Here is a 25,140-nt window from a genome sequence, read left to right as displayed (position 1 = left end):
TTTGAATCAGTTTGATACAGTTTTGTGTTGATGCTCCAGTTATATCCTTGCCGCTCGGTTAAGTACATAAATGCTGTGTGGGGGCTTGAGTGGTTAAAACGGTATCATCCTTGTCCAAGACTCAACGTGTAATAATGGAAACGAAATCCAAGTTTGATCTTCGATTTTTTTGTCCATGCACAAAAGGCATGTAATAAAGGGTTTTTATTTGCTGTGTGCTTTATCATCTGTATGCCTTATGAATATCATGGTATAAGAGAAAGAAATGATTAATAACTTAAGTCAATATAAGTGTTTTGGTTGGATAGCTGTTTCATATTTGGTTTGTATTAAAAATGTTTGTGAACAGAGCTATTTTTGGGACCGTTTTGAGATTGGGTTTCCGCGTGCTTCTCTGCCTTGGTTTTGACAGTGATGAGTGGTGAAGAGAGAATAAGTTTCGTTTGTTAAGGAAACTGATTAGCTGGGAACTCACATGTAAATAATAAGGTTACTAGTTGATCCCTAGGTGTCCTGGTGGTTGAGGGGGTTAAATCTCATGGTATCTATCAGTTCTGTGAGGTCTGCATTTGTCAGTGTCAGTGTACTGAAATGTGTCTGAATATTATGATGAAAGTCTCTTTTGTGCTTTGAGAATAAAAGAGTCCTTTAAGTTTCCGTCTGATTAGCCATCAGTGATGTGATCTTCCTGTACTTTGGTTATTTGTTGTTGGTTGTGCTTTGCTGTGATGTGTCTTTATTGTTTATCACTTGAGTCTCACATCTCTAGGGATGTGGGTATGAATCCTACCCTCATCTCCATGAGGGTAGTTTAAGTCAATTAGTGTCGCATGGTTATAACTACAGTATGTCTGTTGTGTTTGAGTATACACCTTCTGATGGACTGGCATGCCATGCTGGTTGTCCCCAGTGTTATGCGTTGGCTGGGATAAGCTCCAGGGTTTCATAAACAGTTATGGATACATGTAAAGTAATGATACACATGATACAACCAGCCCATCTGTATAATGCTAAAGATGCGATTTAAGTAATATCTGCTTCTGCTCCTGTCTCTGCTGGTTTTGACTCCTTTTGGCCTCTTAACAATCTACACATGTTGCACTAATTAAGAAACGTTGTGCTCCATGTTTCATGTACTAACTGCTCAAAGCCATAAGCCCTCTAGGTCAAGTTAAGTTCCCTCTTTTTGGGGAATAACAAGAGAAAAAAATGCATCTCCTCTGATCTTTCTTCTTTTTGGAACCTAGTGCTGATTATTAAACTAGCATAGATTACATTTAAAACTTCAGAGTCTATGAAGTAATTAAACTGCGAAGTAATGAATTCGCAGTTACATTTGACGGTCTTTCTTTTCAAGAGGCAGAAATGAAGGGATATTGTTTCTGTGTTAAGTACAATTACACCTTCAAAAATCCCACTGAAGTACTTTTTCGTGCTGTGCATTAGGCAGAAATCAGCTGACAGCTCAGTAGTGCTTAGCTGGTTAAACGATGCCAACATTTAAGTTAAGACACTAGTTTTAGTAATTATATGGAGCACAAATGTCAAAACCATGTCCCAAATGAACGGGTGAATATAGTTTGATAACCATTAAAACTCAGATTTGCTTCTTTGGGTTGTTTTTTACTAGTTAACTAGTGGATTTGCTGTTTATATATATATATATATATATATATATATATATATATATATATATATATATATATATATATATATATATCACACACACACACACACACATACATACACAAGTTATCTACAAAAATTTCTGCAGATCCCACTTTTTGTGAGCATAAGGGTAAGGTGTAGGTGCTGTCTTTCCCCTTGATGAAATACTGGTTTTAAAATCCCCAACCACATTTACTGATAAATATTTATCACACTCCCGCCCCCAGATCAAAGGACAGAGAGCAGCTGTATATCTTACACAGGTTTTGCAGTGACTCTGCTGTTGCTCATCAAAGCCCCATCAATCATCCATAACTCTTCCCCTTGTAGAGGACTCTGCTGAGCCTGTAGCCAGTCCCAATAAGCAGAGGGTACAAAGCAAGGGGCCTCCTGGACAGCATCCCAATACCACGACAGTGCTGTACCGTGGGTGGCTCAGAACAGGAAGCTGAACCTATAATCAGAAGGTCACTGGTTCAAATCCCAGGTATTTCAGTTGGGGCCTTATCCCCCAATTCTGCCTGATGCTCCTTTCAGTTGTGTGTTACTTTTAGATAAAAGCATCTGTTAAATAAAGAAAACGTAAATGAAGGAATTGTAAATTCAATGTCTAGTGTACTGCTGACAGTCACCAAAGCTTCCCAGTGGTCTGTAACTTCAGCAGGAATGGCTTCTACATCTTGGCCATGGTCAGAGTGTCGGGGTTGATTTTTGGGGAGACATAGGCACAGTTGTTGTGATGTCATAGGCCTTGTGACTACGTCAAGCTTTGTTTAAGATGTCTAATCTGACGCACGTGCTGAATAAAATATCTTTCAAAACCTCAAAACTCACTAAATAGGATTAATTTGGGTAATTCGTCTGCTGTCTACCTCCTTTCCCATGCAGATTGCCACCATCTGTATGTAGGTTATGACTTTCAGATGGTGGGGCGGTGCTCCGGGGGGGTGGCTGTAAATGGTCTTCATTGGGTCTCATTTGAGTGAAAATGGGGTGATTGTGTTACATCTGTGATTGAGTACACGGGGCTGCCCGATTAGGTAACACACCAGGTGTTGCTCTGAGATCCCCCCTGCTCTCCCCCCCCCCCCCCCCCCGATCGCTTCTTGCTAAATGCCCCCCCCCCCCCACCCAGGGGAGAAGGGTATTGTGGGTATATCCCTCAGCGGTAAGTGGCTCTCATTCCCAAGGTGCTCCCCCTTCACCTGCAGTCACCTTCAGATTGCTGTAGCGGCGAGCGAGGCTGAATTAATGATGCCCCCCCCCCCGCGCTTCTCATTGATGCTGCCACTTGTTTCTCAAAGTGTTTCCTAACAATGAACGCTAATCAAATGTCAGAAAATCACGCTGGCTAATTAAGGGGGGGGGGGGGGTGCTCACGGCCTTCTTGACTCTGAGACGTGGGCTTCCCCGTGTGTGATCGTAACCCCTCCACCCCCAACCGGGGGGGGGGGGGTTGGTAGGCGGGTGACACAAGGAGGTCACTGCTGCTGTGCTTCAGTCACTCGCTGTGTCACTGGGATTAATATGATAAAAACGTTGTGGTGGAGCTGCGTCGCTGGGCTGGTTTCCCCTCTGCATGCCTCTCGTCTGAGCATGAAAGCCTCTGTTCGCGCTAAATTAGCTGCCAAGTGGCAACTTTTCCCAAATCTTTTGTTTTTGTTTCCCCCTCTTTGAGATTTATGGCACCCTTGACACGGTGAGACAGGCCCGTGGAGGCACAGATGAATAATGCATCACTCCCACCCCCCACCCCCGTTCCTGCCAGCTACGCAAACTGGAGATGACTGGCAGGGGATGGGCTGGGCTCGGCGAAATCAGGCAGGTGGTCGTTACGGTGTGGCACCGTGACGTTGTTCGGGTCGCGCGAATGAGCCGCTCCCTGGGAATACATTAGGGGGGGGGGGGCGTGTGATTTTTATCCCAAACTGATTTATGCCAAATTTACACACAAAAAGGGGCCTTTCTATCAGGTGTATTTATGTAGGGTTGGCTGACATCCACTGGTAATTTTACTGTGTGTGTGTGTGTGTGTCCTGTGATTGTGTCTCCCGTTCTGGTTAAGATCCAAAAGTGCTCTTTTAACTTCTTCTTTTGCCTGTTGTGTGTGTGTGTGTGTGTGTGTGTGTGTGTATATATATATATTCACATTTCTGTCCCTAATCCCCATGTTCCCCTGCATGTCTGAGCCACCAGTGTTGGTGGCATAAGGGACCATAGAGGGACCTTTCAAAAGCCCCCCCCCCCCCCCCCGCCCACATGACCAGGTCCTGTCTGAGGGCTGCGTGAGCTTTGAGCTCTGATTACGCAACAGCCTCCACAGCTTTGATGGAGGCAGAGAGCCCAGGTAAGGGCCGCCCTAATTGGTGACACTGCGCCCCCCCCCCCCATCACTTCAAACACAGGCAGGTCCCAAGTAGAGCTCCGGTTTGCCTGACGGTGCCAGTGACCGCGAGTCGCGCCAGCTTGGGGTGGGGGGGTGAGAGACGTGATAACAAGGGGAATGGTAGGAGGGGGGGCCCAGCTTGTGGGATGCCCCCAACGCCTTTTTCATTGTAATTAAGCTGCTGTCTCGTCGAGCCCACCCCCCACCCCCGCACAGGGCGACCTGTCAGCCGCTGGGTGTTCTGTGGCTCTAACGATAAATTTGGAGGCTGACTGGGGCTTTTTTGACCTTGCCGTCTCCACGGGAACGCTTCCGCGGATGTAGGCCACATCGAGTCAGTAAAGGGAGCGTCTTCCCTCACCTCGCGCTGAGCCCCCCCTCGTAAAGCATCACTTCCTGTTAACTGGCGTCCCTCATTTCTTGGGACGCCTTTACTTTATGGGTGTCCGTAACATCATTTTACAGGGGATTCATTATGGAATATGAGGCCTCACTTGGTTTATTTTGTCAGATTTATCTGCAGCTTATTTGGTACGGTCTATAAAGCCTCCGCGTTATATATTACCCAGGTGGCTTGTAGTCGCTTTTCCAGGACAGACTTGTGTTTCGCCATTTCGCCTATTCTGGGGGCGTAGGGAGCACAGGACCGGGGACACCCTGGAGGGAATGCCGCTGCTTCACAGAGGCCCATGCTCACATAGGCAAACTGACAGTCTGGCTGATTCAGAAATGGCTTTGAATGACAGGCGGGACCCCGAAGACCCCAACGACACGGCAGAGCAGAGCACGCAAAATCCGTGCATTTTGCTGTGTAACTGTTCGAACACGTGGCTGGTCCTTCAAGATAGCTGAGGTTCTCGCAGATCCTGCCCTCTGCTTTCTCACCCTTCCTAGTGTCTCATTGTGCCTGCCAAGCTTGTCAGTTCGCAGACCTTAAACTGTGATCAAAAACTACTTCTTTGCAAAAAAACAAAAGGAAAGACTGCCTTCACTTGCTCTTGCACCTGTGGACCCAATGCTATAATGATATTAAATGTTGAAAGTCATGATTTTTCATTGGTAGTAAATAAGGCTACGTTCACACTGCCAGCCACATCGTTCAGTTCCGGATTTGTCTTTCTTGACGGTTCACATTCATAACTACAAGTGACCTGTATCTGAATGTAATGTGAACGCATTGGTCCTCCGAAACGTCACGAATGCGCACTTTGATACGTTTTTATATGGGTTAACTGCATCACCAACAACAAAAAACGTCATATCAGTGGGACGACTCATGGCATTAAAAATGGAGGTGTTAGTAGCTCACGCATGTATCACACTTTGCTCTGGAGGACGACAAACAGTGAACAGTGAAGGAGAAAAAAAGTCAGGCGTCTAGCTTTTTCTGCTTTCGCAGAAATTGCTGGAACTGCTGCACCAAGAGATGTGTGGGTACGAGCCTGCCGGTGCAGGCTGATGATGTCAGCACATACGTATAAGCAAAAAGCCACATGAATTCCGATCTGAGCGTTCACATTCAGGTCGCATGGCCGCGAATCGGATTCGTATCCGATTTAGTACCACATATGAAAGTGACACAAATCTGATTTGAAAAGATCAGATTTGCGTGTCCACACAGCCCTGAAAAGATCAGATCTGTGTCACATTAAGGCAGAAAATCCGATTTGAGTCACTTCAGCATGGCAGTGTGAACGTAGCCTAAGTTTCAGGTTGCTTTTTTAGTGCTAATTGACCAATAGCTTTCTAATTATTATAGTACTGTATAAATGAAACATCTACACATGCTGCTGAATGGAGTTGCTCATTATTGGAGCATATTAGGTCTCTTTTTAAAGCTATAGTGCTGTAGGCATGTTGTGTCAAGTATTTGCTTACAGTATGTCCGTCCTTGTTATCAGACAGGGCTAACGGCACTCGCGTGATTCCTGGGGGCATTCGCTGTCACACCCTCCGCTGCCTCAACAAAACCCACACGCGTGTCCATGATTCCTTAGAAACCAGATGGTAGATCGCTCCCCTCGCGGGGTAATGGGCCGGCCCCGCCCGAAGCTGACACCCTCTGTGGACTGTGCTGCACGCCGGGGGTTAAGCGCGTCACTCCACGCCGGCTTCGCCTTGCGGCCGTCGGTTCAGCTGTAAGTCTCTAGAGAGTGAGGTCCTTGAACTCTGGGATTTCATTTCCCATGATCACCCGAGTGAGTTCCCCATCCCCGGCCTGTCGATGCCTCCAGCCTGATCCCTGCCACCATCTCCTGGTTCCAACCTGAATCTTCCTTCCATGAGTTCTGGGTGTTACAGAAAGGTGAAGAGCAATCTTGATTACTCAGAGCTGTGTGACATTGCCTAAGGGGCTCCCAGTGCTAGCAGATGAGATTCTCCCATAAGGAACTGATGATTTGCCAAATTAACTCCATTCGCTATGACTGAGGTGTCATTTTTCTTCTTCTCGGTCTCCTTCACATCGCCCTAAACACAGCTCCTTTGGAAGGAAATTGCTCAGGATTTTAATTAATTCTGAAGAAATATGTTCACTGCTTAATTCAAAAAGACATCAATTTCTGCTCAGCCTAAGTCATGTTATGCTTTTGTTTTTGTTTTTCTTTATCTTTAAGTTGTTTTCATGTGTATTGACACAATATTTGGTGAAACCAGTGTAATTAGTAGAATTGTCTCACATGGCATCAGCTGATAGGAATCTAAAAGAGGCTGGATCACAAAGATTATAATTACTCTTAAGTAGATCTTCTAATGATGTACTTACTCAAAGGGTAATGTGGAGAGGGGGTGGCTCTTTGGATTGTAACTTCAGTGCAGAAGTGTAAATTCCTTTATCCTCCATTTGTTTTAGGTACATAGCTCCCCTTGCATACACCATTGAAGTCATCTAGTTCAGTGATTCTCGACCTTTTTTGCAGCATGACCCAATTTTTACCATGCCAGCTCAGTCGTGACCCTGTATCAATTATAGTTTAAATTAACGGCATGATCAAGCACACAGCGCACTCTGCTATTTACGTCAATCAGTGCTTATCGCACAAATCTGTTTGGATGTGCAATGAATTTTAAATGAAGCATCTGTGGTTTGGCTTCTTGGATTGGTTGAGCGTCCACTAGTTTTGCATTAAGCAGTTGCAGATCCAAGACCTGTTTTATATAGGTTAATTCTAGTGTTGGGGCTGGGAAATCTGATCATGGATCAGCATAGGAGCGCACTGATTCTTAAATGCGTATATTTCCAACTCTGCCTCACAACCCTTTTCCACCTTTTGGGTCATGACTCATGGGTTGAGAACTGCTGGTCTGGTTTATACCATCCAGTTTTCAGAGTCACTTATCCGCCGCTGGGATCTAGCGAGTCTGTCCCAGGAAACACAAAGACACCAAGCTCCATTTTACAGAAACCACATGTCTTTGGATGCGGGAGGCAATCTGGGAGATATTCAGAGCACTGACATGCAAACTAAATCGGAAAGGGAAGAATTGAACCAACAACCCCAGGGCTTCGAGACCACAGTGCTGCCTGATGTACCACTGCGCTGCCCTATTCTCCTTAATAAACTGGAACCATAAAATCAGCATCTAATCCCACTACCATGAGCGTGTAATATTTCATCACTTTCAAGAGGTGCTTGACATTGCATTTGTGCAAATAGTCTTAAGTAACAAGCTTATCAGTTTAACTCAAAGGCCATGATAATCACTGGGGGTTCAAGTCACATGTCACCTTTTCTCGGTAGAAAGGAATGTAGAAATTTGAAGGAAATGTACCATAGAACTGCTTTTTTTTGTCATAAAAATCATTATTCTGGTGGAAATTAATCTGTAACCTTCTACCTTTTTAAATTCATTTACAGATTTTACTAGGTATTCTCCAGCTGTGAGTGTCACCTGACTGTTAGAGATTAGACTGATTATAAAGACATGGACTCACATACTTAGGTTAGACTCCCAAGACTGACCCGGCTATTATACCCTTGAGCAAGGCTGCTTGACCTGCCTCCCTCCCCTGGGACTCCGCAGCTGTACGGGTGGGTGGGAGTTTTAAGCGGCTTTGTGTGAAGAAGGCCGCCGAGGAGCATCACGCGCTGCCTCGTCTGCCTGTACCCTCCCTCTCCTTTCCTGGCAGCCGCATGGGACCGTCTGTCAGGATTCTGTCTGCTGCGTGTTAAACTGGCAGCGACTCTGACGTTCACTGGTACAGTTGTTCTGCGATGTTCGCTGGAGGCTGGTGACTCTTTCTTTCTTTTTTTCTTCCCCCCTCCCCTCTCAGCAATGACAGACAGAGGTCAGCTTTCTGACTGCCCTCCTCCACCCTGGAACACTTGCATAAATGTGTCTGGCCTAAAGGTGCAAAGTCCCTGACGACATTTGTGTATATAGGCCTCGGGAGTCATATATTTGTTATTAAATACATTATCTAGGTATATAAATTTGTAAAGGGAAGGTCGTTTTAAGCACTTTTCATTTATAACGTTGGTGTCCTTTTGAAAATGCCAGGTTGTGTAGCAAAAGCAAGCTGAGGTTACATCTAGTGTCTGTTTACATTTCATCATACAATGCTATTCATAAATTCAATTCACTTTATGAATGAACGCCACTTGAAGTCCCTGTGAAATCGTGGGAATTTTACATTTATTTAGTATATGCTTTTGTCCAAAGCAATTTCCGAGCAGGATAAGAGATCAGGGTCGGTCGGTGTCCCTGGGGAAGCTGTGCCTAAGGGCCTTGCTAAAGGGTCCAACTGATATGATAGCTCCGCTGACTATGGGATTTGACCCCATAACCTTTGTGACAAGGCCACAGATCTCTGACCCGCAGAGCTGCACCAGCTGGGTCCTCGTGGTGTGTAGTGTGGGGTTCGAGACTTAACTCACCAGCTAATGAACATTTATTGAGTCGCTTGCAGAGTGAGAGTCCCCACTTTTCGCATGGAGCCGACACGGGGTTGTATGGCCACAGGAGACCTTGTGTAAAGAAATAATGTCAAAGAGAATTGTGGTCCTGCTCATTGATAATTAGTGTTAGTTGCACATTATATGGGTTTTGGATTTGCAAATTATCACAGCACGCAGTAAGTAATCTGGTTCTTGGATCTCAATTAACCAGTGTACTGTGGCATCTGCTGTGGAACAGCTCGTATTAGTGTGGCCATGGTCAAATTGATGAACGATAAGCAGCTATTTGTGCGGATTCTCAAATAAGGTCTTTAAGAGAAATGTGACTTATTATTAGCTGATGTTTTACAAAATGCTTTCTGTTATTTTGCCAGGCCTTTAGCTGTTGGTTGCATAGATACTGGGTAGCTAATTTTGTGCGTAAGTCATGCATTATTAAAGGATTGTATACGGGTATCGCATACAGGTCTGCTGCGTTCTGTAAGCCGAAGGGTCAATATCTGTGTCATGCTGTAGCTATGAGACCTACAGCTCAAGCCATCGTCACAAGAATGTTTGGTTAGGTTGGGATGTGATGCCATAAAAGGGAGGGCGTCCATAAAGGGGCTTTCACTCCTGCCCCTGAACAATAGGCCTGCGGAGGAATGTAACCTGTGCTTCAGCTTTGTTATATGCTAATTATCAGTTTGGCTCAATATTACAGTTTCTTGCTCAGAATTTCGTTATAGTCAGTGGCACTGTGCACCCAGGGTCACTTCTATTTATGGTCATGATTCTCGTCAATTTATTGGCCTTTCTATATTTACATCTATCTATTTACCGGGCGCTTTTGTCCAAAATGGTGTACAAGGCAGATAATACATAACAAGCATGAGGACCTATTTACCTGATCTAGATGGAGGGCAATGCATTAACTGAAGAACCTGTCTGCATTTGCAATTAATTCACACTTTTGTTTTGAATGATTTGTTAAGGAACTAACAGTAGTGATGGAATTGTGGAAGCAGAGGAATTGCATGCAACCTTTCTTTCCTTCTTTGATTTTTTTCTATCTGTCTCTTTCTGTCTCTTTCTTTCTCAATCTCTCGTTCTCTTCCTCTCGCTCTCTTTCTCTCTCTCTGTCTCACATCTGATTATTCAAATGGTGGCAGTGAGCCCATATTGGAGATAATTCCATGAGATGGGACGCCTTGGACTGGCACTGTATACCCAGTCACAAGAGGTAGTTTAAAGCCACCAGTTCACCTTTTGGGCTGCAGGAGGAAGCTGGCATGATCATAGGGCAGAGGGAGCCAGAGGAGCGAATTGGACCCACATCCCCGGAGAAGTGTATCAATAGTGCTCCCTGCTAAGGGCTCGTCTGCATCAATACGTTTTCGTTTTTGGATCTTTTTTTCCCCCAGAAACAGAGGAATTTCACTGCTGTCTGACAGCTCATCAGAGACATTTCGGCGTCTCTTTTCCTAGTTTGTTATTCTTCACGGGAATGAAGAATGCTTTGCCTTTGTTTTCATGGAAGTCAGCCACATGTGAATATGGAGGATTTACAGGACTTTTGCTACTAGGCATATGCTGTTTTGCTTACTTGTGTGCAGCTAAGCGTCTGACAGCTGCACAAACTACGTTCTGAACCAGAAAAATACCATTAAACCACACACTTAGGAGGTGTAATCAAGCCACTACATCAGGGCAGAACCTCCTCAGTAAGCCCGAGAACCTTTGGGTTATGAATTGGCAGCATAGACGTCCATTTCTACCGGCTGTGTGCTAAATGTGGTAAATCTTGTACTAAATGTTTCAGAGGCAATTAGAGATTTCTGAGCTGTCAGCGCTTCAAAAGAAAAAATTAAAACCCTTTTAAATTGCTCGTTGAATGTGACTTTAAGATTTTGGTGCTCTAGCTAGTCAGAGGTTAGTCTGCGTTACATTCTCCTGTCGAGACAATTTGGTTCATTGCTCAATTGAAATAAAATAACAGCCCCGTGTGGATAGACGGCCATATGGCAACGATGCGTTGAGCCTCATTTATCGTCGGAGCGGTAATGTAGAATGATCCGATCATCGCCACCATCCATAACGCCCAAATGGCATGTCTGTGTAGCCGTTGTGCGTAGCTTAGCGAGCGTCTCTGCTCCACCGGCGCTGCTCGCTAGCAAATGGTCCCTCGGAGGGGAATCCCAGTAGCGTGAGTCGAGATGTGGCCTCTCTGGGTAAGCGGGTACCAGCTGTGAGATGCTAGAGCGGTCAGGCTGTAAGCGCAGCTCGCCAAAGCCTGTTTACGCTCCTGACTCTGATAATCAGTACCGGTATGTAATGCCATTGTAACTCTCATATGCCTTTTAATAAGGGGTAATACAGCGTAATTGGATATAAACATGGCTGTGAGGCTCTTTTCAATGATCTTCACCGTGTCATTCATTAGGCTGATCGTAGGCGATCAAGTTGCACCGAAGAGTTGCCAATGGCCACAGGTATTCCTGTGTAAGGCTTTCAGCACCGTAGAATACATGAATTCCTGGCAAGGTCGTGTTCACTTTGGCTGTGCTCTGCTCTCTAGTAGAAAGTTCTTTGTTTTCAGAGATTCCTTTTTTGCCAGAGTGTGTAGTCAATTTGTTATTATTGTTATTGTCGTAATTACTTATGTAAGGTTAAAAGCCAGTGGTGTCATCACAGAATATAACGGCCTGATAATATTGTTTTTGGGTTCAATGTGTATATATTCATAAAATGCATAATATAATGCACTCATTGATAGATCCTGGCTGGAATCTAGCAGCTGCCTTGGCAAGGAAACGAAGTCTAGATGAACTTGATGTAGTGGAAGGGAGTCTTTAAATCAATGAGATTCTTGCTGAAAAGGACTGTAGCAAGTGGATATTAAGCTTTATTCAAAGCCGGCGTTCATCTGTGGAGTCTAAATTAGGTATTGAATCTCCAATTTTAAATGTAAATTAAGTCAAGGTATTTATTTTCTGGCCTTTGCTTGTGAGGATTGGTGGCCATTCATAAATATTGCTGCACTATGTACAGGATAACTTATGCACATATTCTACCTGGCTTTATTATTAATAAGTCATAAAATAATGTATTAATACTATTTTGGTGCTGCCAACAAATGATAATCTATTCACAGTGGTGGTATTTTGCTAGCTTTGAAAGTGGATAGATGTTTAAACTGTATCTCTTACTTTACTGTAAGTAATTATAGATGTTAATTATGAAGAAAAGTATTTAATGCATATTTCTGCAGCTGTGATCCCCATCTGCCAAACCATGGCAAACCTGAGTCGGTTGATCTCTTCAGTTATGAGTGGCAAAGTGGAAGAAGTCTTGGATTTCTTAAGTTAATCTCCAGTCCTCCATCCATCTTCCAGCTTCTTATCCTGGTCAGGCTTCCAGGGTCCATGGAATCTGTTCCAGGAAACAAAGGGTACAAGACGACAGTACTACCTGCACCCTGCATGGAATGCCAGTCCATCACGGGGTCATACACTATGGGCAATTTGGAGACACCAGTTACCCTGAAGGCTAATTTGTATTTCTAAGTGTGCAGCTTCTGGTCCACTTGGTAGCGTCGCTCATCCTCCTACGCAGATGTTTTGTTGTTCTCTGTTTCCAGCTGGGGGGATTTTAGTGTGGAACAAGTTGTGTTTAGCTCGTTGCTAGCCTGCTGTTTTTTGCCATGGCTGCAGCCGTTCACCCTGTTAAACCCAGTTGCAGCCATTCACACCAGGGGTGCACGAAAATGGAAAATTTCAGGTATCGCGGTGTTTTTTTTTTTTTTTTTGATAAATATGCTTATATTCATAAAGCAAAAAGGGAGTTTAGAATAAATTTCTCACAAACCCGTCTATGAGTTACAGCAAGGATGAAAATGATTATGATTGATTTGGAGAGCACATACTCTCCAAAAACAGTGGTGGTAAACTTTATAGTGATTTTTAAAGGTATATTAGATAATCTTGAAAGGGAACAATAATTAAAATTGCAGAGCTTGATAAGTTTTGTTTCCTATGACAGAGAAAAAATGTTTTAGCGAAACTTAAACCACCCGTGCTCTGCCATCTAGCGTTTTGGCGGTGTAACTGCAGAGCAACCCACACCAGTGGGACACACCAGTGCTCAAGTGTACATGCTCACAACGGAGTAGGTGTACAGCATGAGCCCTGCGGAGGCTTGGCACTGAAATGTAAGTCAGTCTTTAGGGTATGTGATGTCTCTAAGTTACCCATAGTGTATAACTCTGTCATGGACTGGCATCCTTACAGGGTTGCAGGTAGTACTCTTGTCTCACCCTGTGCTGCATGGAATAGATTCCATGAACCCCGAATATCTGACCAGGTTAGAAGATGGGCCTGAATTGCAGTCACATCTTGCCAAATAGTCTGCAGTGCATGTCGTTCTTTGGCTTGTAGAGTCACCAAAATCAAAACATTTTTAAACCATAGTGGTCAGCAGATATGGTGACATTACTTTTTTTTGCGTGTGTATTTTTTTTTTGTCTTACTGAGGTGTCTAACGTTTCATTGTTATCTGTGTTTAAGGAGATGTGATGCGTGTTTTGAAAGATATGCTTTCAACTTGTGTGATTCGCTTGAGGCAGGCTGGTGATGATCAGCTAGCTTTTGTTGCTTTGAGGGGGTGTGTAACAGGCTGGGGGGGGTATGTGGAAACTGCCAGCTGTGATGTTATGTCATTATTTTGATAGCTGCAGGCGAAGGCTTCAGGCTGCGCCGAGCGGAGGGGGCTCTCGCGTACCGGGCACGCCGGGCCTGACGTCGCTGGATGAGCTTCGCTGCCGTGTCCAAAGGTCAGCGTGTAATTATCTAAAGACCCCGCATCCTGTTTGTCCTTTATTTTTTACATCCATCGGCCGCTTAGGGGCTGCCTGCAGGCTCTCCTGGCTGTGAGCAGGAGGCTGCAGGGCCAACCTGCGGGTCCCGCTTGGGATTTGCCGCCAACGCTCTCACTACCCTCTACCGCATTTCGGGTGCATTTAATGGGACGGGGGTTTGGCTGATGATAAATTCATAGTGGGTCATCAGGTTAAATAGTTTGATGCCAATGGAGGAGACATAGCAGCAGCATGACTGAGCCTGAAATGATCACATTCATTTTTCCCTACGAGTCTGTGTGTTTCTTCCTGTTTTGCCCTGAGCTTATCCAAGCTCCATTTGTGAAGAACACTCCTCATGACCGCATCTCCCCTTTTCCCAGAGTTTGCTTTGGGATTTCTGTTGATATTATAAATATTTATGATGAGATCGAAGCCATCATATGTAAAGGGTACTGGTTAAAAAAATGCTATATCCTAGCTATATGCTTAAATTTTCTGTATTCCAGAAGCGAAAGGATTTTCTGGAGTAAGTAACAGGTTTATTTTTTGCAGGTTATAACGCATTGAATCTACACGGTAGTCTTTTCTTTTTTAAAGGTGTAAGTTTTATGTGAACAGTTTGACGGGTTCCATTCCCCAGGTCTTTATTCCGAAGGCGTTTCCTAACGACTTGCCGAGTTTAATAAACTGTCAAAAAAGTGCGGGACTTTCCGTGCCATTAATTAGAGCACGACATCAAACTGATAAACTGGTAGTCTGATTTGTATGAATAAAATGGTGAATACAGAAAAAAAATGTATTACATTTCATTAATGCCCTTGATTGCGGAGTAAAACGAATCTTTTTTTGAGCTGCTTATGGATAAAATGAATGACAAATCACCTTATTTCTCCTTCCTTAATATATTATTTGTTTGGAATGGATTAAAATGATGCATTTGGCTATTAGAAGCGCTTGTGTCGGGTTTTTCCCGGCGCTGTCGTTTCCGTCACGCGGTCGCTGCAGTGGCGGCTCTCTCCCGCCGCCGCGTGCGCTGGGGGTGGCCGAGCCGCTCCTTCTCACACTGCAGCCGCCAGGTTTCCTCCCGCCTGGGAGGGATTCAGATGAGCCTGATAAAACGTAAGTGGGTTTTGCGGACACGAAAGAGGTTGGCGGAGGTTGGGGAGAAGAGGGGGTGGGTTCCTACGGCTTCGCGGGGTCCGCGGCTATGCCGCACTGAAAGCCCGTCTTAATATCGCTGGGAGTTACGTGGTGGCGTCGCTTATTAAACAAGCTGTGAACGTTTAGGTTCACGCTACTTTCGCCTCATCGGAAAGATTAACTCTAGAATAATTGCAGTACCGGTAATATATTCGGAAACTGGATTTTTCAGAGTAACAGCTTTTAGATGTGAATTGGTTCTGCGCCGTCGAGAGCCCTTCTGGGGGCGACTCGGCAGGCGTCCAGGAACCACAAAATAATACCGCCGATTGATTAGCTGAATGTTTTGTCGGCGTATAAGATTTTATTTTATTTATTTTTTTGAGGCCATGTGGGAGGCATTCGCACCGCGACTCGCGTTTTTGAGCTGCTCCTCTGTGGCGTGGGCAGGCCGCTGTGGTTCTGCAGGGTCGGAGGAGGAGAGGGGGCCGGCGAGGGCAGAAAGGGACCGAGGGACGGCGCCGAGGAGGGCCGCACCTATCGGGCCGCCGCTGTTTGTTTTCTCGCGGTGACCATGCAAATGGGGGGAGAGGTCGGGTCAGAGAGGCCCATTGTTTGCGCCTGCCCCCCCCCATCCCGGAGTGCAGGGTTTGCAAATAAGCAGCTGTCTATTGGCGGCGGCGCCCGCTCAGCGCTGGGAGACAGAAACTGCATCCCAATGACCGCGTACGTGGAAGATTGTATATAATTAGGCTCATTCAGAATCCTTTAAGCGGCGTTTGGCCTGCTGGGCCAGAGAAGGAGGTATTGTGTGTGTGAGGACAAGGATGTGTGTGTGTGTGTGTGTGTGTGTGTGTGTGTGTGTGTGTGTGTGTGTATGTGTGTGTGTGTGTGTGTGTGTGTGGGGTGGGGTGGGGGGGGTTTGTCCAGCAGATCATTAAAAAACCACCTAGCGGATGCAGAAGGGCGCACCTTGTCTCTCCATTGCTGACATGTTAGTACATTAATGCGGACTCCTTGTTCTCTACCTGATTTATAAAGAACAAAGGCATAACGAAACATTAGAATGATGAAATGGCTGAACTTACCTGCTTGTTCCATTATGGTTTCTGTCCTATTGTAACCTACTACTACTACAATAATAATAACAACAACAACAACAATAATAATAATAATAATATATTATTTATTGCTCTGGGTGGTGAATGGGGTGTTGAAAATATTTAATAATGAAAATTGTTCGTAGTTAAAAAGATCGTTAAAGACATTATATAAGGTGTGTCAAACTCCAGTCCTGGGGGACCAGAACCCTGCACATTTTTGGGTTTCTCCTCATTTAACTGCTTGTGCTAATTACCACACAGCTCTTGATGTGAATCATTTGTGGTAGAAGAGGGAAAGAGCTAAGCTACACAGGGCTCCGGCCCTCTAGGACTGGAGTTTGACACCGCTGCATTAAATGAATAATCAAAGGAAATGTTTCTATAGGAACCTAACCAACTGACTGTCTTTGCTTTCTTTCAGAAAAGTGTGTTGGTTATAGTGTGAGATTAATGTGAGAAGTAATTTAAAGGATGTCAGATTTAGTGTTTTGGCTTTTTTCAACTCTTAATTAAATGTCAGCCTTTGTAAAATGTGAACTTTAGTGCATGAAATTCCGGTCTAAAGTACAAAATGTAACTTTACATTTTTTTTCTGTTTTTTTGTTCTGTTTATTCAGGTCTTTAAATATCCATATATTCAAATAAAGAAATTCAAGTTTTTCCTTTTAGATCTGTATGAACAAATTGTATCAAACGTCATTACAGACTTTGTCTTACTAAATGTTGGATCACACTGTATACCTGAGAACCACTGTCTGATGGATGAGCACTCAAATTCTTAAATGTGACAGCCTGCTCCCAATAGGGTTAAACACCCATTGGCAGATAGTAACATTTTGCAGTCTCATCCTATCAGGTGTGGAAAGTTCATGTTCAGAAAGTACAAATCCAGACCAAGATTTTGTTTCAACCAATCAGTTGAGTATAAAGAGTCACATTCACAGAATTCTCATCTGGTTGGTTAAAACAAAATCTTGGTCTGGATTTGTACTTTCTGAACATGAACTTTCTATCTTTGCTGCCTGTCATATTTCCCCAGTGTTCCTTGTGTGTTTTATGAGGTTATTCCACTTGGCTTTTTTTGCTTTTTACCCCAAAAGTTGTTCCATCACCCTTGCTTGTGATGAGAGGGTAGGACATCAGACATAAGGCAATTCGGATAGTGGTGAGCTTTCGGTCACTGTTACTTCCAAATTATGGGGTGAGGATAAAAGGTTTACATGAAGATAATGTTATGCTATCAGTTCTCAAGTCCCTCAGTCATTCAGAGATTTCTGATTACCAATGTATAGAGAGTTATTCATGAACTTAGAATGAACTTTATTGATCCCAGAGGGAAATTCATCTGCATACATCAACATGCATGTAGAGCAGAGGCGAACATACAATTAGTGCAACACATACAATGTGCAAAGACAGTACAGGTAGTGCAAACAAATAAAAAGGTACCATAACAGAATCCTGAACAAAAGAAAATTATGTAATATGAATGAAATAAACAGTTAAAAGTAATAATATTAAACTAATAAATAAATTAGCGGAGTTAATGTGCACTTAAAGAAAACATAAGGATATTCGGACTTTACTATTGCGAGATGATCTGCTTCTTGAGGTGCAAACCAATATCCAGCCTCTGCATAGAGGTTTCTCACACTAGTTTAAGGTTGTTCAGAAAGTAGCAGCTCTGGTATGCAAACATCCATCTATTTTCCAGCTGCTTATCCAAAGCAGGATCACAGGGAAGCCACATCACAGAGTGCATACATTATGGGCCATTTATAGATGCCAATTAGCCGCCGCTGTGTGTCTTTGGGCTGCCGGGGGGAAGCCACACAACATGGGGAGGACAGACCAGGGACCGGGAGGTGTGAGCCATTGTGCCACCCTGCATATATACCTTGAAGAGTGAAATGTGGAAACAGCTTTGTTCTATTCAGGTTTTTAATTGAATTGCTTTATTAACTTGTATATTTACTTATTTGTTTATGGAATTCTGTAGAGATGGCACAGTGATGCAGTGGTTAGTACTGCTGCCTCACACCTCTGGGACTAGGGTTCAAGTCTCTGCTGGTGTTCTGTGTGTGTGGAGCTTGCACGTTCTCCCCGTGTCATCATGGGATTCCCCCCACAGTCAAAATACATGCTGAGGCTAATTGAAGCTGCCAAATTTCCCATAGGTGTGCATGTGTGAGTGAATGGTATGTGAGTGTGTCCTGCAATGGCTTGGTGCCCCATACTAGGTTGTTCCCTGCCTTGTGCCCATAGTTTCTGGGATAGGCTCCAGACCCCCCCATGACCTTGGATAGGATAAGCAGTTTCACATAAAGAATGGATGGAATACTGTATGTGTGTCCATTGAAGTTGCATTCCCATTATGAACACCTGCAAATATTTATATGTACATTTTAATCTTTTTGAGGTTAGATATAATGTATTAATTTGAAATTGTATAATTAAATTTGTATACCAATGATCATGTGAATTCCAGATGTTGAAATGCTAATTCAATTGCTGTTCTATAGTCAACATCAAAGCTGAGTGACAAGTTAGAGATTTATAAGGTGAAACCTAAGAATTTTTGTTTAGGAATAAGAAAGCTTCTACATTTTTATGGGCAGAGTTGGTGAGATGGTGTGTGACTAATCCAGAGCTGCTAAGCGCATATGTGATTCACGGGTGAGTCTGTTATATTCGTTTTTGTGACTTATACAATAATGGCAAATGAGCCCAAATCACTGTGTATAAAAGTCGATCCCTTAAGAACAGAACTGGTGGCCAGCAGAGGGTCTGTCACTTGCACAGAATGGGCCAGCTGGTGTTGAGCAACATGGCTGAGAGGAGGGGGAGTGAGGAGGTGGAAGGTGTTGGAGGGGAGGATTCTCGTGACATAACCTTTAAAGAGCCTGTCGTTTCATCATCGCGCAGCACGGTGACTGGGATGTTCTGATGCACAGAAAACAGTGTCTGAAGGACGGTGTGTTCCTGTAGAGTTCTTCTCATTTACGGTCAGGAATTTGGAACCTGTGCACGCCTGTCACCTGTAACGTGTTTCACCTGTGATGTACCTTCTAGCTGACAGATGGTAAGTCTTTGAGATGGTATATAAAGAACTTAAAAGTGGGGGGAAGGTATTTTTATACCTCTGTCTGGAAAACCAAACGCTCCTTGGAGGAAGGCTATATACTCCCATGAAATGTACACAAAGCTCTCTGAATGGCATGGCTGTGAAGGTCCATTGAAGTAATCGCCCTGCTGGCCTGTCTTTTGCTCCTTTACTGCTCACTCGCGGGTATCACCCTGACGTGCGGTTGGCCGGCGTAAAGCGTGTTACGCGCTGTAAGCGGCCCCTGGCGCTCCGAACTTGACCTGGATTGCTGCCAAAGCCGTAACTGTAAAACTTGCTTGTGTTTTCGGAGAGAGGGGGAGAAAAGGCAGCTGAAAGCAGAGTCAGCTGCTTGAAGATTTGCGCATGTTAAGGGAGGGGGGCAATGAACATTAACTCTAGTCACGATTCTGACATATGTTCCTCAAGGTGATGAACGCTATTTATTTATGCAGAAGACTTGTTCTGGATTAATGGCCATAAACTAGAGCTAAGCAAAGAATAGAACATAGGTGTTCCGTAAGCAATGATGTGGCACCACATGGGAAATCCTGCTTGTTTCTCCACTCAAAATGGCCACCAGCAAAATTAACCGAAGGCTGGTGAAAACAAAAAACAAACAAATCTTCCAGACTCTGAAGAAACTGAGGAACTAAAATAGCAAAGACTTCAGATGGCATTTCTCTGACGGGGGCAGGTGACCGGCTCGCCTTTAGCCCTTTCTGCGAGGCGCGTACGTGCCTCTTGCGTCCCTAGAGGTGTGCAGGTGCACCTCCCTGTTATCTCACATTAGATCTGAGGTGGTAAACTGTCAGCTGCAGACCCGGTTCCGTGCTGATAACAGCATGGAAACACAGGGTGGTGTGCACTTCTGCGGTGAGGCGAGCGACTGGCTGCATTCGGAGGCGCCGCCAACTGCGAGGGACCTTTTCTACCCATTTTTTTTTTTTTCCTGCTAGCATGCGCTGTCGCCCCTGCTAGGAGTGTTTCGCTCATCCAGCAAACCACGGGCGGTGTGTAGATGGTAGCTGATGTTCTGAAAGCCGTGGGAACGAGCCACCTTCAACACACTGCACTCATCATGCTTATTCAATTAGGGGTAATTAAATTTGTGTGACCTGTGGAACATTCTCTATGTAGGTATTCCATCTTTTAGTGTGTATTCTGTACATATGAAATATGTTTCTTTGGGTTTATTGTAATCTGTCTTGGCTTTGTTGAGCAACAGACTGTTAAGCCTGTAAGTCTATAAACTCTACAGAATCGACTGCAAAGCTTGTGCCACGCCACTGCTATAATCTGTAGGTGGAAAAGAAGGGACGTCTGAGGAAGAGCCACTATGTGATGGATGAACTGTCACTGCAGTACATTCGCTGGAGCAAAGCAATGAAACAGCTTCCTTCATTTAGCATGACTGTAAGCGGAGCAACATCCAGCTCTGCGAGCTTAAACTCCAGGGTAGTCTGAAACATGCAGGAATGTGGTGGCTAACCCTCCTAACCTTCTTCCCTCCCAGCAAGTTTCATGTATTTGAGGGGGGTGAGGTGGATGATGGGCGTGTCGTGTGGAGGCGGAGCCTCGTAGGAGGGATCGTGTGCAGTGAACAGAGCTGGAGACACAGCTGGGGATTAACACAGGGCATGTTAAAGTGCAGCCACGTGTTTGATGTCTGACCTCAGGCTGTGTTGGGGTGTGCTGACTTTGGAGAGAAGGGATAAAATGCATAGTGTTTAAGTGTGTTAATCCCTCCTCCTTCAGCTGAGTCAGATTCTTTTTCAAGCCTCATTGGGTCATCCATCTGGATCATGGTAGCTAATTCTAATAACGTGCACAGTTCCCATCACCATACTTCCTAAGGTTTCCTGTTAGGTCAGAGTCTGCCTGAATGGGTAGAGCTTCTGACCTGTATGCCGGTTCGCATTGGTGATCATCACTACTTGGGGGAAGGGGCAGATTATTCGCCAGGCAGTCGAGGAATAGGATTGAGGTCGCGAGGCCCTAGGACTTTGGAGTGGAGGGAGCGATGGCCAGTCTGAGCGCTCTAGGATGGAGAGAAGGATGAGCGATTCGCACTGGATGGGGCGTCGTCGCCGGGGCAAGAGCGTGGTGATGAGATGCGTGCTGCTCTTCAGTGGACTGCCTGTCGGGAGTCAGCAGACCATTCTGCTGCCTGGGTTATACAAATTTCTAAGTAAGTCATACAGTAATAAGATCATTTTGGATAAAAAAACGCTAGCTAAGAATCCAGCTAAGATGGAATAAGACATACACTGACTCTGTGCTTGGACAATTACTCTGCCCTCTTTCAGTGCAATAGCAGTATCTCATTCTGGCTCTTTCTCAGAATGGAAAAACATAAATGTCCTATTCACTGTGTAGAAACATCTTTAGACACAAAAGTGTTATTCAGACTATCGAGAGACCATTTTTGGATACGGTTTAAATATAATGGTTCTATTACTTGTATGTGAGATTTTGTTCGCTCTAGTGCTGTCACTCGTCCAATCCATTCATTTGCCCCTCGATGTATTTTTACCGTCTGTCCAGGTGATGGTCATGGTATGAGGATGATTTAAAAACCTAGGCGAGTGGTGTCAGCGTTTATTGATCCCATAGACCCCAGCATTCGAAAACGGCCTAACACTGATAATCACGGTCTGTAAACCTATTGATCAGTTGCACTTTACAGTTAACTGCATCATAATAATGGGAGACCATTTAAGAATAGGATATAAAAATACATATTAAACTGAACAAAAGACATTAATGAATAACTCCCTGGTAGCTCTCATAGGGATGTAATACAAAATCGATTCCTTTAGTGTTGAACTTGAGGGGTTGGCTTTTTCCGATTGCCTGGTATTTTGAAGTGTCTCATCCTAGCTGTCTCCATCCATCCATCCAACCATCTGTCCATCCATCCAACCATCCGTCCATGCACCCAACCATTCATCTTTTTAAATGTGCGTCCTTGTCAGGGATGCAGAGAAATGCCTTAATTATTAATGAAAATGTTTTTATGTGGCCTGGCTTAGCTTTAACTCGCCCTCCCCTCCAATCCCTTAAAGAACTGTACAGTGACTTTGTGTAAAAATCATTTTGTGGAACTTGGACCAGGCAAGGGATCCATATTTCGAGGGGCCCCGACCCCCTGTACGCAGCCTTTAGTCCAGCTGTGCCGTAAAGTTAATGTAATGGAATGCAGTGTGGGTTTATTTCAGACTGAGAAACCGACCTGCACTTCGGTCAGATGTCTTCCGTTCCAGCTCAGTGTCGCCCATTAAACCAAATGCCCTCCAGTTTTCTAACTGTTGGAGGTTGGAGTTCTGCAAAGTAATTTTCCGGCTAGAAGGACATCCATCTTAAAACAAAAATGATATATATAAAGCTGAGTAACAACCATGTAATGCAGCCTCGCCTCAGCCGCCCCCTCGGATGCAGTCACTCCATTGCAGGCAGCAGATCTCAGACAGCCTGCTCCCGTTTCTCAGGAAAGCAGGAAACTCCCGTGTCGCCTGGACTTACTGGAATGGGTCAGTGCCTCTAGCAGGAAGAGCTCATTACACACCTACCTATAAGGGCACATCCTGGTGCGCGCGCGCTCTTCCCCTGAGGCCACGCTGCGTGGGGGTGCTGCCTGAACTCGGAGAATTATGGGGAAAGGTACTGCCCGGGGGAACAGCTCCGCTCTCCGTGTGAGAGGAGACGCCAATGCCGCGGCAGAGCAGACACGGAACTCTCGACAAATCTGCGTGTTCCGGAGCATTCCATAATTTATTTGGAGAGTTCATAATTCATCGTTGTCTTCTGTTTCATCTTCTTGCTAATGTTTGCTCTTGAGGTCTTCCTCCGCCCAGAGACTTGTTTCATACTGATTTTCTGACATCTAAATTACGTTTCTCCCCATAATTCTTTTACATACCCAGCTTGCCTTAAGTCATAATGTCTAGATTTATTTTTTTTTCTCTCGTTTTTGTCTTTTTACTTGTGTTTTTGAATTGTGAAATGTAACATACATTGATACATACGATAAAGTACATACACTCAGGACACTGGACATCATTCCAGCCTCCTGGTATTTTCTTGCTTGATATTCTTTCAGTGTCTGTATTGTGTTTCAGACTGGAAAATTGCTTCATCTTCCACCTAATGTTGACACAGTACTCTGAGGAGGATGCCAGAATAGTTCTGTGTGTTTGTGTGTGTGTGTGTAGGTATGTATGTATGTATAAGTATGCACTTGTGTGTGTGTGTGTGTGTGTGTGTGTGTGTGTGTGTGTGGACCAGCTCTGGAAATAGAGACCACAGCAAAATTTTCAGTTCTACTCATTGCGCTGTGTAAAATATAGCTCTTCCCTGCTTCTCATTAATGAAGGGCTTTGTGGGTCTTCAGTTCTGCTTCTAGTAGCATGTTATGAACTGTCCTAGCAGTGCACTTCACACCTGCACTTAATGTTTCCCATTCTTTTTGAAGATCACTTCAGGTCATCCTATGATTTATGAGGCACTGCTGGATAAGTTGACAGTCATCTCTGGCATTAGAAAGTTGCTTCTGCCCTCTACCTGGTTGGTTTTTTGGTCATTGCTAGTGTCTCCTGCTTCACCGTGTTGTGTACTGCTGTCTTAGAAACCTTGAGCCTGGAAGCAGCCTGCCTCAGAGTCGGCTAATGCCAGCAGAATCAGATTAAACCAGGAATTAAAAATGCAGATTTTTATAAAAATATAGTGGTCTATTAATATTTTCCAGAGCTGTATATACAATCTGTGTCTGAATTGTTTTGAATTGCAACTCATAACACTAAATGTTTAATCTATTGTTATCCTTTATTCAAACATTTTTATAAGTAATGAGTATGATAATAGTGATAATCTCCTAATATTCTGCAGTTCTTCATTGTTACGCATATAAAGAACGTGAAGTCACTAGACAGATTTCTATACCATATGCTCTCTGTGTGTGGCCTACAATGCAGTCTGACATGTAGTGATCTATGTGTAACTTTAGAAGGATACCTGAGGACACATCTTTGCCTTTTTCAGTGACTGTCATGCCAGCGGCATCAGTGACGTTAAGTCCAGAAGCAGGATTATAAATACTTCATTATGAAGTTCATGGAGTCAGTTGAGATATGGAGAAGGTGGCTTGAATTTAATTGGGCTGCGCAGATGAAGATTGTCGTGTGGCTGGTATATGGTAGCAAAACACAGGGAATTTCTAGATCTGAATATTAATCAAATGTGAAGATGCCCATTCTCTTTAGAAGTAGATTTGAGTACATATGACGCCAAAGAATAGGCTGGGCTAGTTTCTGCCGCAAGATCGCCTGCCTGGCGATTTAATGAACAGATAAAGTGCAGCGAGGATTTTCCACGCAGCGTGAAGCGATTCCCTCAGTGCTGAGAAATTATCAACAAACAAGATTGTGCTCTTGATCATAGCTGTTCAGCAGATGCTGGCGCTCATGTGAATCAAGGTGTGACGTTCCTCAGTGGAACTCCATTGTCAGAAAGGCCACCTGATGTCACAATTCACATGCCAAATAAAGATCCATTGTTCACATTTCACATAACTGAGTTTCATATAAGCTGTACATGATACAAATATATCGTAACTTATCACTTACAGCAGCTAGGGAAAGCCTTCTGATTGCAACTGGTGTAGTAAGTGTGAATGGTGTACTACTTCTGACTATAAGTTGTAAGTTCTCTGCCGTGAGGTTGGGTTGGGATTTAAACATGATGTAATGTCAAGCATTATTCTTGGTTAGGATTAAGTGAAGTAAGTTATTGGTGGATATTTTAACACTCCAGTCAAGCTCCCTTGTACATAAACCCTACCTTTAATATGTTGGATGAATGTTTTCATGAATTTTACAAAATAAGGCCCATCTTATTCAATACTTGTCTATTTTCTTTACCTGCTGTATATCATAACAGTGTACTCTAGAAGTTACCCATCTATCTTTAGTAACCAGTATTCCTATTCAAAGTCAGAGGGGGTCCAG

General features: G+C 44.2%; 1 protein-coding gene across 3 annotated transcripts in view; it reads left to right on the top strand.

Annotated features, from left to right (window-relative positions):
- Positions 1–25,140, top strand: part of bahd1 (bromo adjacent homology domain containing 1) — a 67,003-nt gene that overhangs the window by 1,713 nt on the left and 40,150 nt on the right. For 2 of the 3 annotated variants that reach the window (XM_048974573.1, XM_048974572.1), the window contains one exon: positions 13,661–13,762. The exons of the other annotated variant lie outside the window; for it this stretch is intronic. In XM_048974573.1, coding sequence (XP_048830530.1) covers positions 13,738–13,762 — 25 coding nt within the window. In that variant the 5' untranslated portion in view covers positions 13,661–13,737. The remainder of the gene's footprint in view (positions 1–13,660; positions 13,763–25,140) is intronic. 3 annotated transcript variants of the gene reach the window in all.

The sequence above is a fragment of the Brienomyrus brachyistius genome, chromosome 14 (assembly GCF_023856365.1).
Source record: "Brienomyrus brachyistius isolate T26 chromosome 14, BBRACH_0.4, whole genome shotgun sequence".
In the NCBI taxonomy this organism is placed as follows: domain Eukaryota; kingdom Metazoa; phylum Chordata; class Actinopteri; order Osteoglossiformes; family Mormyridae; genus Brienomyrus; species Brienomyrus brachyistius.
This window is presented reverse-complemented; position numbering and strand designations above follow the sequence as displayed.